Below are 13844 nucleotides of genomic sequence, written 5' to 3'. Positions count from 1 at the left end.
ACATCACAGACTCGGGTACAGCTAAGGGGGGAACTTCCCCCAAAGCTCCAAGGCGTCTTAATTTAGCTCATGTTTCCGCATTTGTCGGCACACTGGACGATTTTGTTGGCACACTCCATATATCACCCCTTCAAACTCAAAACCCTAACTTCACCCTTGCATGGGCTCTCTTTTCCAATTTGTAACTCTGAAAACTGTTGGAATTCAGAGATTTGACAAGAAATGGTTACAGCCGGAAAAAAAAAATATCGAGTTACCACACAGGAAGGCTTTGATAATGATTAAGGACCTTGAAGTATTTTTAGATTAACCTCAACAATCTTAAAAGCAGGATATGAGTGAAAATCACTAAAAGCACGCTTTCCATGATGTTGTAGGTAGAAAGTAATGTAATGCAGGTGGATTAAAAAAGGTGTTTTTGCATAAAAATGCAGTTGAGTAGCTAGGTAGAAGTAAGGGGATGCACCTGACGCCGGGAACAGTATCTGCTGTGTCATCATTTAGATACGCACCATTCAGGAAAGCGATAACCAATTAAGTTCTTAGGGGGGGGGGCAAGACCAACGTTTTCTTCAAGTGCTGATAAACCTACCTAGACATCTGTGGAAATGAGGATCTCCATGGATTAGTTTTAGCCAAATGTGTTGTCTACAAAGAGATGTAAGCATTATTTTTGGCCATTGGCGATTAGCCTAGTCACCACACTATCGGCATTTTCCTTGCTTCTATCTTAGGGCCACACAGGCAAAATTTTGCCAGAAAAAAACTCGTTTAATCCAATAAAACCTCAGATCATCTATTTCGACCATTCAGTTTGATATTTCAGCCTTGTAATATTGACATGGGATGCTTGTAACATAACAGTCTATCAGAGGGTAAGACTTTTTGACGTCCGTTAGAAAACGTCGAATGATCAACATCACAGGAGAAAACGCTGTCGGATTAAATTGCAGTGTAAAAATTCAAGCTCAAAACAAGTTGCTTGATTTTTCAAAATGGTTAAATATATTCTGTTTGTTTCTAGCCACTATTTTAGCCTGTTTCCGATCAGAAATACCTTAAAGCATTTAAAATTTAACCATTCTAAACTAAAATTTGATAAAGATTTGGAATAGTTCTGCTACATCTTAAAGATCTTAAGAATGTGCAGTCAACATAGTATAGTCTACACAAATACACCCCTTCCCTCAATAAACCTTGTATATTTCAAGGAATATTTTTAATAATCAGATTATAATGTTTCCTTCTATTATTATAGGCTATACGTTTTAAAATAATTTCAAACAATAGCCTATTTTGAGAAATTATCTACTCAATCAAACAGTAAGATAAATTGCAAACTGGGAAGACAGTTGGTTTTATATAGGCCTACAAGCTATAAGGTATGGCTGGATTTATGCAATAGAGGAAAAGATAGAACCCTAGAATTAGGGTTATTGGGTAAAATTCTTGTTAATTGACTTCTTGCTATCTTGGAAAGGGTTTAGGTTAGGAAAATGAAACTTTCAGGGATGAAGCTACAGACTAAAGTATGTCCCAGGAAGGTATTTTGAAATAACTACCTCCACTCCTTCTCCCTCTAGAGGCCCCTGACCTTTGATGACCTTTTAAAATATGTGTGTTATAAAAGTGAAACCTTGCAGAATAGATCTTCTGCTTAATTAAAGTACAACAAAATTGTTTTCAGCTTCATAACTTTGCTTAATTCCATTTTATAAGGTTTTAAATATATGCAAATACATTTCCTAAATTTTGGAAAAAAACATTGATATGGCTCAAAATTATACTCAAATAACAGGAATTGCATTTTCAGAACCAAAGGCAGAGAAAAGACAACTAGTAATTGAAAATTAAGGTAAAATGTTGTTTTGTCAAAATTTCAATAGGTATAGACCTGTCATGTAGGCAAATTTCAGGGCCCTCTAGAGGGAGAAGGAGTGGAGGTGGGTACTTTAAAATATCTTCCCAGGACATACTTTAGCCTGTAGACCCATCCCTGAAAGTTTCATTTTTTTTTAACCTAAACCATTTCTGAGATAGCAAGAAGTCACTTAACTAGAATTTTGCCCAATCTGTCTACATATAGCCTGAATTAAATCACTGCTTACAAAATCAAAAACAGAAAAAATGGGAAATATATTTGCACATCAGAGGGGAGGGGGGTTAAAGTATAGCAGAGCTACAGAAAAAATGTGTTAACTACTGTTTTCTGCATATTATGAAGTAGCATAAGAATTGTTTCCTTAACATGTTTTCCTCTCCATAGCCCTAATTCTAGGCTTCTACTAATAAAAATATTATTAGGGCTATATATGGGACCATCGGGTGGGCATTTAAATACAAATATTATTCACTTTCTTCTTTGGTATACTTTAAAATCACCCTACCTTTGTTTGCAATTTGAAGCAACTAAATGGTAAGGTTTATTACAAGGCAAAAATTAGATTGGCCTGAAAAATAAAACCAAAAAGCAAACTTACCATTAGACATTCTATCCAATGCTCAAGGTTGCTATTTAATTACAACTTCTTATATGCTATAAAAGTTGTAAATTTTTTCCCAGTTAGGTTACAAGATAAAAGATGAAATTACAATTTGATGCATCTTTTTGAAGTTTCTCTGAATACATTAATTGGCATATTGTGGACTTTGAGCTCATTTGCTTGCTCCTCAACTTGCAAATAAGTTTACAAGCTGATTTTAAATCTGAATCATGGGGTAAAAATGGACTAAACCCAGCAGAGATAATACTAACTGAGAATCAGTCAAAATCAGTGCATTTTTTAGTGTCACAATGGAATTAATAAATACCTCTAAAGCCATCTCAATTGTCCAGATTTCTGGGGAAAGTATGAAGTAAGATTTAGGCATAAGGTTTTAAGTGGGGATGCAAGGGGCACTAATTCTACCATGTTCCTTATTTTATCTTTTACTTCCTTATCTGAGTGCCATGATGGAAACCAATTTATGGAGGTATAGGCTTTTTTATTATTTTTTCCATTATATAGAGATTTCAAGTAATAATACATTTGGGTAGGCTATAAAAGGGGCTGATTATCCAAAAACAAGGCTTTTGGATCTACTATCTTCAGGTGCAGATTATTTTTCTAAATTTTTATGTATATGCCTGTTAGGATAGGTAAAAATCTGAAAACAAGGCAACCTAAAAAAAAAAAAAAAAAAAAAAAAAAAACACATTGGTGTGATTTCAAGGTAATGTCATTTGAAGAGGGTTTCCTCATTGTCTGTGTACTACACTTTTTGGTGGTCAGCTAATTCTAGTGAATAACTCCCAGTTTTGCCAATTCACAGAAATGATGACAGGGGGAGGGGTGGGGGCAAAATGCATTTTTTTATCTAGAGGGGGCAAATTTGCAGTTTTTTTTTTATATTTCCAATGTAGATACCAAAAAGGGTATTTTCAATGAAAATACCACAAAAAAGGTATTTTTAAAAATCTAGAGGTGAGGGGGAAGCAGGTACAAAAGTGCTTTTTCCATAAATGCCAAGCAAAAAAAAAAATAACACACATTTGCAAGGAACTTACCATTTGTTAAAAGCAATTTGATTTTTTTCAAGTATTTCTGTGAAAAAGCAAAGAAGATGTTGTTTAATGAAATAGATGAGTTTTGTTTACACAATTGGACCCAGAGAAAGCTTTATCTCCCAAGGCTGTTCCTGTGGGTGGAATCAAATGCAGGTGTATATGGTATAGAGGAGAAGGGATAACCATCATGTCTATATTGAATGCTTGAATGAGATTTTGACAAAATAATACTAAATACTGTAACTATACTATTGATTTCCTATTGACAAGACCAACCATTACTAGTTCAGTTTAGTTTCATACTTTTACATAATGTTTTTCTATTTCAGTTATTTTTTTCATTTTTCAAATCTCTGGTTGGAAAAGATGTAGTCATTGAGCTGAAAAATGATCTTTGGTAAGTTTGCAAACATGTTTTTAAAAGGTTCTCCATTTGTCATTAGGCTATTGAAAAAATCTTATTTGAATATAGATTGTGACCAGACCCTCCAGCAACTGACTTTCTCGCGTGTATATAAGGTCTTAAGTGCTGATTTCCTATAGGTAACACCTCTGAGTGAAAGTATCCCTTGAAGTGACTTCTCTCACTAGCCAGTTTTTTTTAAACATTTTTTTAATTTTTGCTTAGTATGGGCTGTGGTTTGTTCTTTACTAGGTTGCAGCTATCACTTCAAACATGATTAAAAACAAGAAAGTAGTTTAAATCTATTAGCTTTTTTTTTAAATCTGGAGTCTAGTAAAAAGGAACCAGAACCACCAACAATATGGTTGTGCTCGACTGTCAAACAGTCAGGTTGAAGTGTAGTTAGTCTAAAGATGTGTGCTAAATATAATTTGTCATTTAAGTAACTTCATAGAAATTTTTTTTGGTTTGTTCTTTTCTTGACCCTTCTGTTGCATGGTACCTCTTTGATTGTCTGAATGTTCCTGGCTGATAAAAATAACAATATATAAATAATCAGATTTAACTTCAAGAAAACAGAAACTACCTCAAACCAGAGAACAGCTAATGTCTCCAAATCCTGCTAAAGACCAGAATGACATTTGCAATTAAAAGTCATTCCTGAACAGCAGACAAGAAAATTAGAGCATTAAGAATCAATGCAACGAGATTTGTTTCCAGTTCGGGTTTCCTTGGCTCTGTAATTTTCGTTGAAGGTCTTCATGGCCTGAGTATTTAATCAAAACATACTGGAATTTTCAATCAGATTCATACTGGATAATTTTTGCATGGGGCCAAATATGATGATAGTTACTTGTCCTTGAGCCAAAGTCCACAATGTGAGAGCTGAGGTTAAGTATTTAAATGTATTGGAAGGAAATTACCACATCCTGGCCTTTAATTTAATATAACATTTTCATATACTATATTAAATCCTTTACTAGCAGTTACTGCAGAACAATGGCTGCAGGAATCTCCTAAGGAACAAGAGGATTGGAGTTTCTGTTGCTTGGTAGTAATAATTATCACTTCCCTAAAGTGTTAGAAGTCATTAAATATGGCAAGCTCAATGTAGAAAATGCCATATCTAGTGTCTTTGTTTTTCGTTTTTTTTTAGTAGTAGTGCTACAGCCATTATTGGCTGGCATTGTTCTGAATCCAAATAAAAAAATTGAATCGATAAAGAGAAAGCAAGACATATAAAGAAATTCTGTGTAGAAATTCTGTCAAATTCACCCAGTATGAAACTTCTCCTGACGAGCTGACCCCCTGGAGACTTCCCTCTCAATGGGAAATTCTCCACATTCAAAATCCTCCCAGCAGAAAATCCGTACTCCCACCCGAAAAATGTATGCATGTTTCCCAATAACCAAAAAAAGCAATTGGTAAATTTTATAACCCGGGGGTTTTAGGGGTCACTTTATCTCTATTAAAATCCAAACAGAGATCATTGAAATATTGATCATTTTTCCGCGTTACCAAAAGTATTGTATTCACAAAACTTTACAGTTTCATGAATGTAATTAAACAAATAGAAAAGGTTTTTCAAATAAAGTAAAGAGCAGCTTTAGAACTTGAAACATATATAAATTACTCTGTATATAAGGGGGGCTGCCCCCTTTTTAACACCTTGCCCATTAAACAAAAGTTTTTTAGTGCTTCGACAAATATTATCTTTCCAAATGCAAATTTTCTTAAAAAATTTGAAAAAAGCCAAACTTCACAGTAAAGAGTTAGTAGCTAAGGAAGAGATAGCCCCCTTAATGTAATGAATAATCTGTGCCTTACTTTCATTTGAAAAGCTTTTTTCTCATTTAATTTCCGATTATTTTACAAATCATACCCAGGCCCAACCAAGATATAATTTGAGGTACCGGTCCCTTAAATCCCGTATTAATTGCTTTTAAAGTGTGTAAATCAGTAATTGTATTGAAACGTCCTACGTTTAAATTCGCAATATCAATTTTGGATAAAATTTGATTATACTTTAAAAATTGTCAGTGAATAGTAATTTTGGTAAAAATTCCTTGCTAATAGTACTACTAAAGAATTTCAGATGAAAAGGAGTATTATTGTTAGTGTGGATGGAAATTCAGTGAGGCTTTTGATCTTTTATATAACTGAAGCCATCACAACCTCTACAATAGGATTTTCTTATCGATAAATACATTACATACATTTCTTTAAACACATTGAAGTACCTCGTACAAATAGAAAAAGAAAATAACACCATTTAAAATTGCTGAAAACTAAATTACCAGCAGCATTTGCCGTCCCAAAGAAGTTTCCTCGTGGGACTGATGATACCTGCCTTGCCTTTTCCGCCTCTGTGCTGGTAGATATGGAAATGTAACATTTTAGTTGTATAGAGAAACGATTTAATTCATTCCTACTCCCGCCCTACCTCTTTCGACATTTATCTGAAGCCTCATGAAGAGTAAGCAGTTTGTCTATTGAAATGTGCCTTTTCAGGAATCAGCCCTGTCCCTACCTAAACAATGACTCACCCCTTCCTCAATATAGCAGATACTTAATTACAGATCATCAATAGTAGCCTAATTTCGTTACAAATAAAGCGAATCAACTTGGTTGAATCCAGTACTGCCACCGGTAGCTTCTCAGAATTTTAAATTGTTTGTGAGTTCGTCGTCTTTGGGATAAAATCGTAGTTTAATGCCCTAAAATGGCAGAAAACAAGACTTTCCCGGGGTATTTCCCCTTTTTTCAAAATCAGGCAAATTTTCTCAGATTTTTGTTTTGGGTGGGCAACAATAAACTGAAAGAATTTTATATATTTAGAATCAGCATAAAAAGCCAATACTGTCGGCGTATGATAATTCCATTTTTAGTTTTGGTGAGTATTGGTCCAAGTCACTTTTTACTTCCAGTTTTTTTTTTATCACAAACTATTTTATAAGATTCTCTTGACATTTTTTTTTTGAGCCTGTTCATTTTATTTAGTTGAATAGGACAATAAAAACAAAGAGGGTTAATGTGAGAGCTGGATAGTAAGTTTAAATTTTGTTTTTCGTTCTCTGTTTTTTTTTTAATGTCTGAATATATAAGGGATTTAAGTTTGAGGGGGGGGGGGGTGGTTTTTCCTATCTTGAAAGAGGTACATTTTACATGGCCGTTATAAAATTAAAACGTGGTACCTATGCAGGCAGGATGGATTTTGAGCATCTCTCATCCTTCCGGAAACTATTCTATGGCGTAGAGAATTGCATAAAGACAAGTCTACATTGGTTCTAATCTACGTAAGCAATAAATCTTTCTGCAATTTTGGTTTGAGTTTGATTTTCTTTTAAGATTAAATGCATAATAATTAGATATATCATTCATGAAATAATTGATCCTTTTGCCAGAAGTCCTTGTCGTTTAAAATTTATTGTATTATGTTTCATTTTGCATGCAATTTAATTGCTCTTTTTATTTGAGTTTTTTCCAAAAAGTATTTGAAAATAAACTTCTTCCTTCGAAAAAATTTCATGAAATATATTCCCTGTCACCCAACCACCACCAACATTTTGACGTTTGGCCCCCCCCCTCCCTGGAAAATTTTCTGACGGCGCCCTTGTTCTTTTGAGTTTGTATGTTGCTCCTTACTTCCAGTTGAAAAAAAAATCTATTATGTCATAGATTTTTCATAAAAACCTCGATTCTCCCTGTTCCGATTCATGTCCTGTTCAGGGGCGCTCTGAATGGAATGCCCTAGATTTTTAAAATAACTTCTTGGTATTTTCATTGAAAGAAAATCGTAAAAAACCAGCAAAATTGGCACCACCCCTAGATTTTGAAAAGTATATTTTTGTCTTTATTAAAAGAATTCTTACTCCTCCCTAAATTTTTATGAATTTGCTCCCCTGGTTTCGTGACTACTTTGTAGCTCAGTTGAATAGTCGTAATCAATTTTATCATTTAGAGAACAGAGTTTCTGTTTTTGGAAATAAATCTTACCTTGAATGTGATGTTGGTCGTCAGGGCTGTCGGTTTGCAATTAGTCGTTTTAGTGTACCCTCATACCGATATGTCGTTTTGAAAATATTTTTTTCTAGCATATGTGGAACGCTCCACTCTGTAGACCAATATTTAAATCTGAAGCTAACTGATATTGCAGTTACTGATCCAGATAAACATCCACATATGGTAAGTTAACATATTGTTTTATTAATACTGCTCTTTATCTCATTTTGGATAATTAATTTCTTTGACAATACAACTTGTCTCTGTCTTGTAAAGATAAACTTTTGTTGGAAGTTTGTTGTTGGCCCAAGTCTCATTCTTAACTAAGAGCAGAAGGGACCAAGCAACCTCTGTGACGCTCTAAGGGAACATAAAAGTTGATTAAGAGTAACATCTAACTACGAACTTGCCTGTTCTACAACACACTATTAAAAACAAGAAAGTATTAAAACATTTATGGCGAATACAGATACGAATGACTTGAGCAGCGAATGATTAGAGCAACATATGTTTTAATATAATACTGGGAATCGACTAGATTTCATTTTCCCCAAAGTGTCATCCACACAGGTTTCAACAATTTCCAAGAAATACTTCAGTAAACATCAACATTACATAGCTTAATATTTCATCGTCCATTGTTAAACTGATCTAGGTTTTAACTAGACTCAGTGTAGAAAAGAACATCCTGTTCCTAGCAAGAACTGATAGAGCTATGCAGATTTACAGACATTTTTAGGACTTCTGGATACAGTATTGAAATTTCTTTCAGAAACTCAAAAAGATCTCAAGGCTTTTTGGCAGAATCATTCATAAATCTTTTCACTGGGGTCGTTAGTAAGTTTGGGTTATGCCAAACTTACTAGGTTATGCCAATACCAGCTTCCTTTTAACGCCCTGCTTCACTGGCTAATATGCTGGTTTTAAGTCACACTGGCAAATAAGCATCTATCACAGGCATCAACTCCAAGTTGAATAGTATTTGTAAAGTGGCTTTTGAACTCAAAAGTCTACCCATAAAAAACTCCCTTTACATAGCATCCTTAGGCAATTCTTTTACTCTAGCAACGTTACTTTTGCTTAAAGTCTGCATGATTTAAACATTGCTTAGTTGGAAATTCGCATTCCCCCAAAAATTATTTGCTTTCTGGATAGTTTGCTCAAAATATTTGTTAGTTTCTATATCTATAATGTCGTCTTGTGTAGCTGTGATAAGACCGGTAGTCTGTGAAAACCCGTTCTACCGCTTGTCATAAGTCAGTGGCTATCTAAAAGTTAATACAATTTATAGCGCATCCTTCTATGCATGATAAAATCATACATTTTTTAAAGAAAAATGATATAATTTGTTTCAAACTCATAATTAAGTAGTCCAACACAAGGTAGACATGGCAATGAATGTAACCCACGACTCAATTGCCTTAATTTAGGATAAAAGTGACCACTTATGATAGTTCTAACACAGCATTGTGTACCAGTCTGAACATTTTAACCGCATTTACATGCTTCATGGCAGATGTAAAAGGTTAGAATTTCTGCAATAGGGTGCACCATATTAGGCCAATAGATTTAGTAATAGTTCTGTCAAAATCTTTCGTTGACTATTGAAATGTCGATTATATATATATAAAAAAAGGAAAAAAAAGAAGAAAAAAAATGCGTTGCTTCATTCATGTATTTTCAACTTCTGACATTTTTTTTTACTCTACTTTGCCTCTAAATGAAGTATTTAAGCCTATCCATGATAGTTATACATTTGATGTGCATTCTTCACTATTTTGTATGCACTCCTGAATCCTTTTGGCTGTGAATTGGCTTGTTTACATATTAAAACAATACGACTGTATGCGTAGTGGCAGACTTAAATTTTTCACTGCATGCAGTTACTCTTACTTTGAATTGGGAACAGGTGAAATGGATTACGCCAATTCTCTATGAATCTCAATCTTCGTTCGAAGTCCTAAAATAGAGTTCAAAATTCTTCCAAAATCTCAGGTTTTCGCGAGAGAATACTAATTTTCATGGAGCTATCCCTTACAAAAAATTTTTCTTTATAGAGTACTTATTCCGAAACTGGTATTTCTAATCAAACACATTAACTCGAACTAGAAGTTTTCGTTAGTCTCAACAAAAATATTTAACTATCTACTCATGTTTTTAGCGATTCTTTAAGTAAAAGTAGGTATGATTGTATTGTACTCAAGCTCAGTAGCGGTTGTCTCTTATAGAAATGCTGAAAAGGCTAGCATAAACGGCTTAATTGCTCAAGAAATGATTGCTCTTGTTGCGACTAATCAAAAATTAACTCGACAGATCAATAATTTCCACTAATACGGAAACGTAAGGCATACACAGAAGCCGACCTTCCAAGTTTTACACGTTTCGCGCTTTTATAATTTATAGAAGTAAATAAACCCTGTCTATACATTCAAGACTCCTTCTGATCCCTGAAAGGGGAGTGGCTCACGCTAGCTGGAATCAAGAGAGCAGCGATAGCTGGATAGTATAACTATTGGTTTTATGTACGGGATGAAAATTTTGTTTTGGTAACACGACTTACTCTGTTTTTCGCTCGTTTTTCTTAAAACGCGCGAAAAAAGTTTTTTAAAGTTTTTAAACTAAAAAGTTTTTCTTAATTTGCCTAGTAACTATAGATTTTTATTGACTGAGTGGACACCAACAAATGGAGAAAAATATTAGCTTTCATTCACTATATCAAAACTTCTGCTGCATGCAAATTACCTTTTTCTAACTAAGTTTAAGAACAATGTAGTATACCTTGGCTATGCTTAGCTATAGTGAAAAATCCGTGAAAAAAACTACAAAAAGTCCGTGGTTTCTAGAAAAATCAAGAAAAAGAATCGTAAAAACCAGTATTGAGGCACATAACAATACCAAATTTTCATCTAAGATGAAATTAAAAAGTTAGCTTCTTTTTTAGGTATAAAATCAACTTTTCTGCTTTTTTGTCTTCCACCCAGTGCTTCCACGATATATTTGTTGAGTTATTTGGAGGACGGGCTCCTGAAGTCGTAATTCTTCCAAATAATGCCCGTGTACACCTATTAATACCGTTTCATGCTTTTAGCTTTCCGTTAAGAACTGCTTCATTCGAGGTTCAGTAGTAAGATATGTCCAATTACCAGCTGACGAAGTAGATACACAATTACTACAAGATGCAGCAAGAAAAGAATCGTCCAAAAAATGAAGGAATTTATGTAATTTTTATTTTATTATAAATCAGTTTTCACACGGTGTCTTTCTTGTTATTAATGATGTGAAATTAACTCTTTGGCTCCAAGAGAATTCAAACGTGCAATATCACAGAATTTTGTTTGACCAGAAAACATCTAATGATTCCGCTCGAAATTAGATGCTTGTATAACCCCGATTACTTTAATCTGAATTTCCTTTTTTCGTAATAGAGCCTTCCATGGTAGGCAGAATATTGGATACGGTGATTCGAAATTGTTTGTCTGAAGCTGATTCGTAGCCTACATTCTTAAACTAAGCAAACTTAGATTAAGTAGATGATTCTTCAATAAACAAGGGTAACTTAAACGGTTCCATCGATATTAAGTATAATACGAAGATTCCAATTTACAACATTTCTATAAAAACATATGCAACCTATATACTGCCTATCAAAGACAACAGTCCATGGTACGTCTACTGATCCGAGTGGTAATAGCCGAGATGATTAATCTACATGACTCTTCAATAACATAACATTGTTAAATTAAAAATTTCCGCAGAAAAACTAGACGATAGAACTGTTCATCTTGTCAGAAAGTTACTTGAATCAGCTATCCTTTTGTTAGAATAATTTACTTCGGCAATCCAGAATAAAATATGTGCACTGGACTTTCTATGTAAATAAAGAAATTCGCAGGAATAGACAGAAATCTTCAGTAGTATGGACGCCGGGGATTATTCTGAAACAAAAGATAAAACAGATAAATAAAAAAAAAAAAAAAATCGAAAAAGAATGCAATATGAATTTTCAGCAAATTTTGATGAGAAGTCTAGACTCTCATCTATCTTCAATAGCTTGGACATCATTGAAAAAAAAGTTCGAATACTGTAGGTTTGGTAGACAAATTTTCTTACAATGCCCAAGATTATTATTTTTCATAAAGGAGAACGGTTTCCCTTTTTTTAAGTTTAATTTGCTTAAAAAGATCAAATTTTCCTGCTGATTCTGGATATACAATTAACTTTGGTTTCATCAACATAAACTAATTCGCATTAGGAAAGGGGATTTAAAAAAATTCCTCGCGCGTAACATTTTATCACAAAACAAGAAGCCTTTGAATACGTGTCGAAAGCATACCATTACAGAAAGATAAGACATTACAATTACGAAGAAGATTCTATACTGTTGTAATTGTCTACGAAAGGCGATCTTTTGAAATTTTGACTTTTTCAATCCTCTAATAACCATTTTTTTTCATAATTTCGAGACAAGTAAAACATTTTCTCGTGTACAACAGTGTCTCATGTCTAATAATCTGAGTAATTAGATTCTTAATCTGAGTAAGATGAAATTAAAAAGTTAGCTTCTTTTTCAGAAGCAGATCTGAGTAATTAAACATTAATATTACTAAAGATAGTACAAATTAAACAGGTACCAATTTCAAAACATACCCAGTTCAAAACTAAAGTTGATTAACGCTGTTCAAAGCCAACAACTAATATCCATGAAACGTTTTTAACGGGTCACGGTATATCAAGTTAAGTTTATTAATAATATTCATTCAGTTACGGTTACTTCAGATGTTTTGTTTGACTTTTTTTTCTCTACTCCAAAACACATTTTTGAAGCGCACAGTCAATAAATTATTATTACTGGAAGCCCCATAAGAAGTAATTCTTCTAACTGTATGAAACAATTAAAAAAGTACGAATATCTATATGAAAAGTCCATAAGCTGTCGATTTGGCAATTTCCTCAATAGAACGGGATGGCGTAGATTTCTTTCCAAAAAAGGCCGATTCGAATAATCCCTCTAATCAGTTTTCCGTACTCGGACCTTAATCATTTTTTATTTAAATTTTTTACCATCATTACCATATTTCAAGTAATCAAGTTTAGTATGGTGTTCAGAAGAGGTAACCAAAAAATCATCCCTGTCAAACTTATATTCTCAGGATGTCTAATTTTTTTTCTCATACAATTTTAAATCCCTGAAATATTTGTTAAAGTCTTGTTTAAAAAGAAATTAACATATTTAAATAACATAGACAATTTTATAAACCTCATCTAAACTCTGACAGAAGCTACGTTTCGTCTTTAAAAATCACTAAACTACATGAACAGGATTTAAGCGGCGTTCCAGAAATCGTTGGGAATAATTTTGCAGCCAACGTCAGTGGTTTGCAACTAGCTAGCATGTATATGCATTTTTCATTGCGGCGCAGCCTGATACTCGCTAATTCCGGAATTTGATATAATCAAATTAAAAAAGTTGAAATGATATGCTCGAGCTATGGTTTTCAATATTGATATAATTACTGGCACTTCTTGTTTAAAAACTTAACAAACAGATCATATAAGCGCTTGTGCTGTGTATTATTTTTGATAGTAGCTGTGTTTGGACCTTTCTTTATACACATTCGATTCAGTCTGTACTTTCCAGAAAAGGCCGTGTTACTGATGAATGAGTTAAGAAAAATTGAGGGAAAATCACTCTTTGGTGACAAAATTAACGTGCTCATTGCAGACAGTGTAAAAAAAAAAAAAAAAAAAAAAAAAAAAAAAAAAAAAAAAAAAAAAAATCTGATCAAACAGTTCGTGCTAACGAACTGTAGTAAGGAGAGACCCGGCTCAATAGCAACCAAAACTCTAAAAAAATGGAGTTTTGATATCAATAGCTACATTAAAAGAATCGCA

At 33.5% G+C, this 13844-nt stretch overlaps 2 protein-coding genes across 3 annotated transcripts in view; one reads left to right on the top strand and one right to left on the bottom strand.

Annotated features, from left to right (window-relative positions):
* Nucleotides 1-897: 897 nt before the first annotated feature.
* On the top strand, nucleotides 898-11209 carry LOC136029305 (U6 snRNA-associated Sm-like protein LSm2). Its single transcript, XM_065707571.1, has 4 exons — nucleotides 898-998; nucleotides 3877-3944; nucleotides 8045-8135; nucleotides 11041-11209. The coding sequence occupies exons 1-4, from the start codon at nucleotides 996-998 to the stop codon at nucleotides 11158-11160; spliced, it is 282 nt and encodes a 93-aa protein (XP_065563643.1). The 5' UTR covers nucleotides 898-995; the 3' UTR covers nucleotides 11161-11209.
* A 307-nt stretch (nucleotides 11210-11516) lies between these two features.
* Nucleotides 11517-13844, bottom strand: part of LOC136029304 (SURP and G-patch domain-containing protein 1-like) — a 38228-nt gene continuing 35900 nt past the window's right edge. The window contains exon 9 of one of the 2 annotated variants that reach the window (XM_065707570.1): nucleotides 11517-11887. In XM_065707570.1, coding sequence (XP_065563642.1) covers nucleotides 11861-11887 — 27 coding nt within the window. In that variant the 3' untranslated portion in view covers nucleotides 11517-11860. The remainder of the gene's footprint in view (nucleotides 11888-13844) is intronic. The other variant, XM_065707569.1, reaches the window with a different exon arrangement.

Source organism: Artemia franciscana, chromosome 7 (genome assembly GCF_032884065.1).
Source record: "Artemia franciscana chromosome 7, ASM3288406v1, whole genome shotgun sequence".
Classification (NCBI taxonomy): domain Eukaryota; kingdom Metazoa; phylum Arthropoda; class Branchiopoda; order Anostraca; family Artemiidae; genus Artemia; species Artemia franciscana.
The sequence above is the reverse complement of the archived record's forward strand: the minus strand, read 5'-3'. Positions and strand labels throughout refer to the sequence as shown.

Excerpts from the sequence above, each read along its gene's own strand:
- LOC136029305 (XM_065707571.1), top strand. Across the intron at positions 3,945-8,044 it reads GAGCTGAAAAATGATCTTTG|CATATGTGGAACGCTCCACT; the intron begins GTAAGTTTGCAA and ends ATTTTTTTCTAG. Across the intron at positions 8,136-11,040 it reads CAGATAAACATCCACATATG|CTTTCCGTTAAGAACTGCTT; the intron begins GTAAGTTAACAT and ends TCATGCTTTTAG.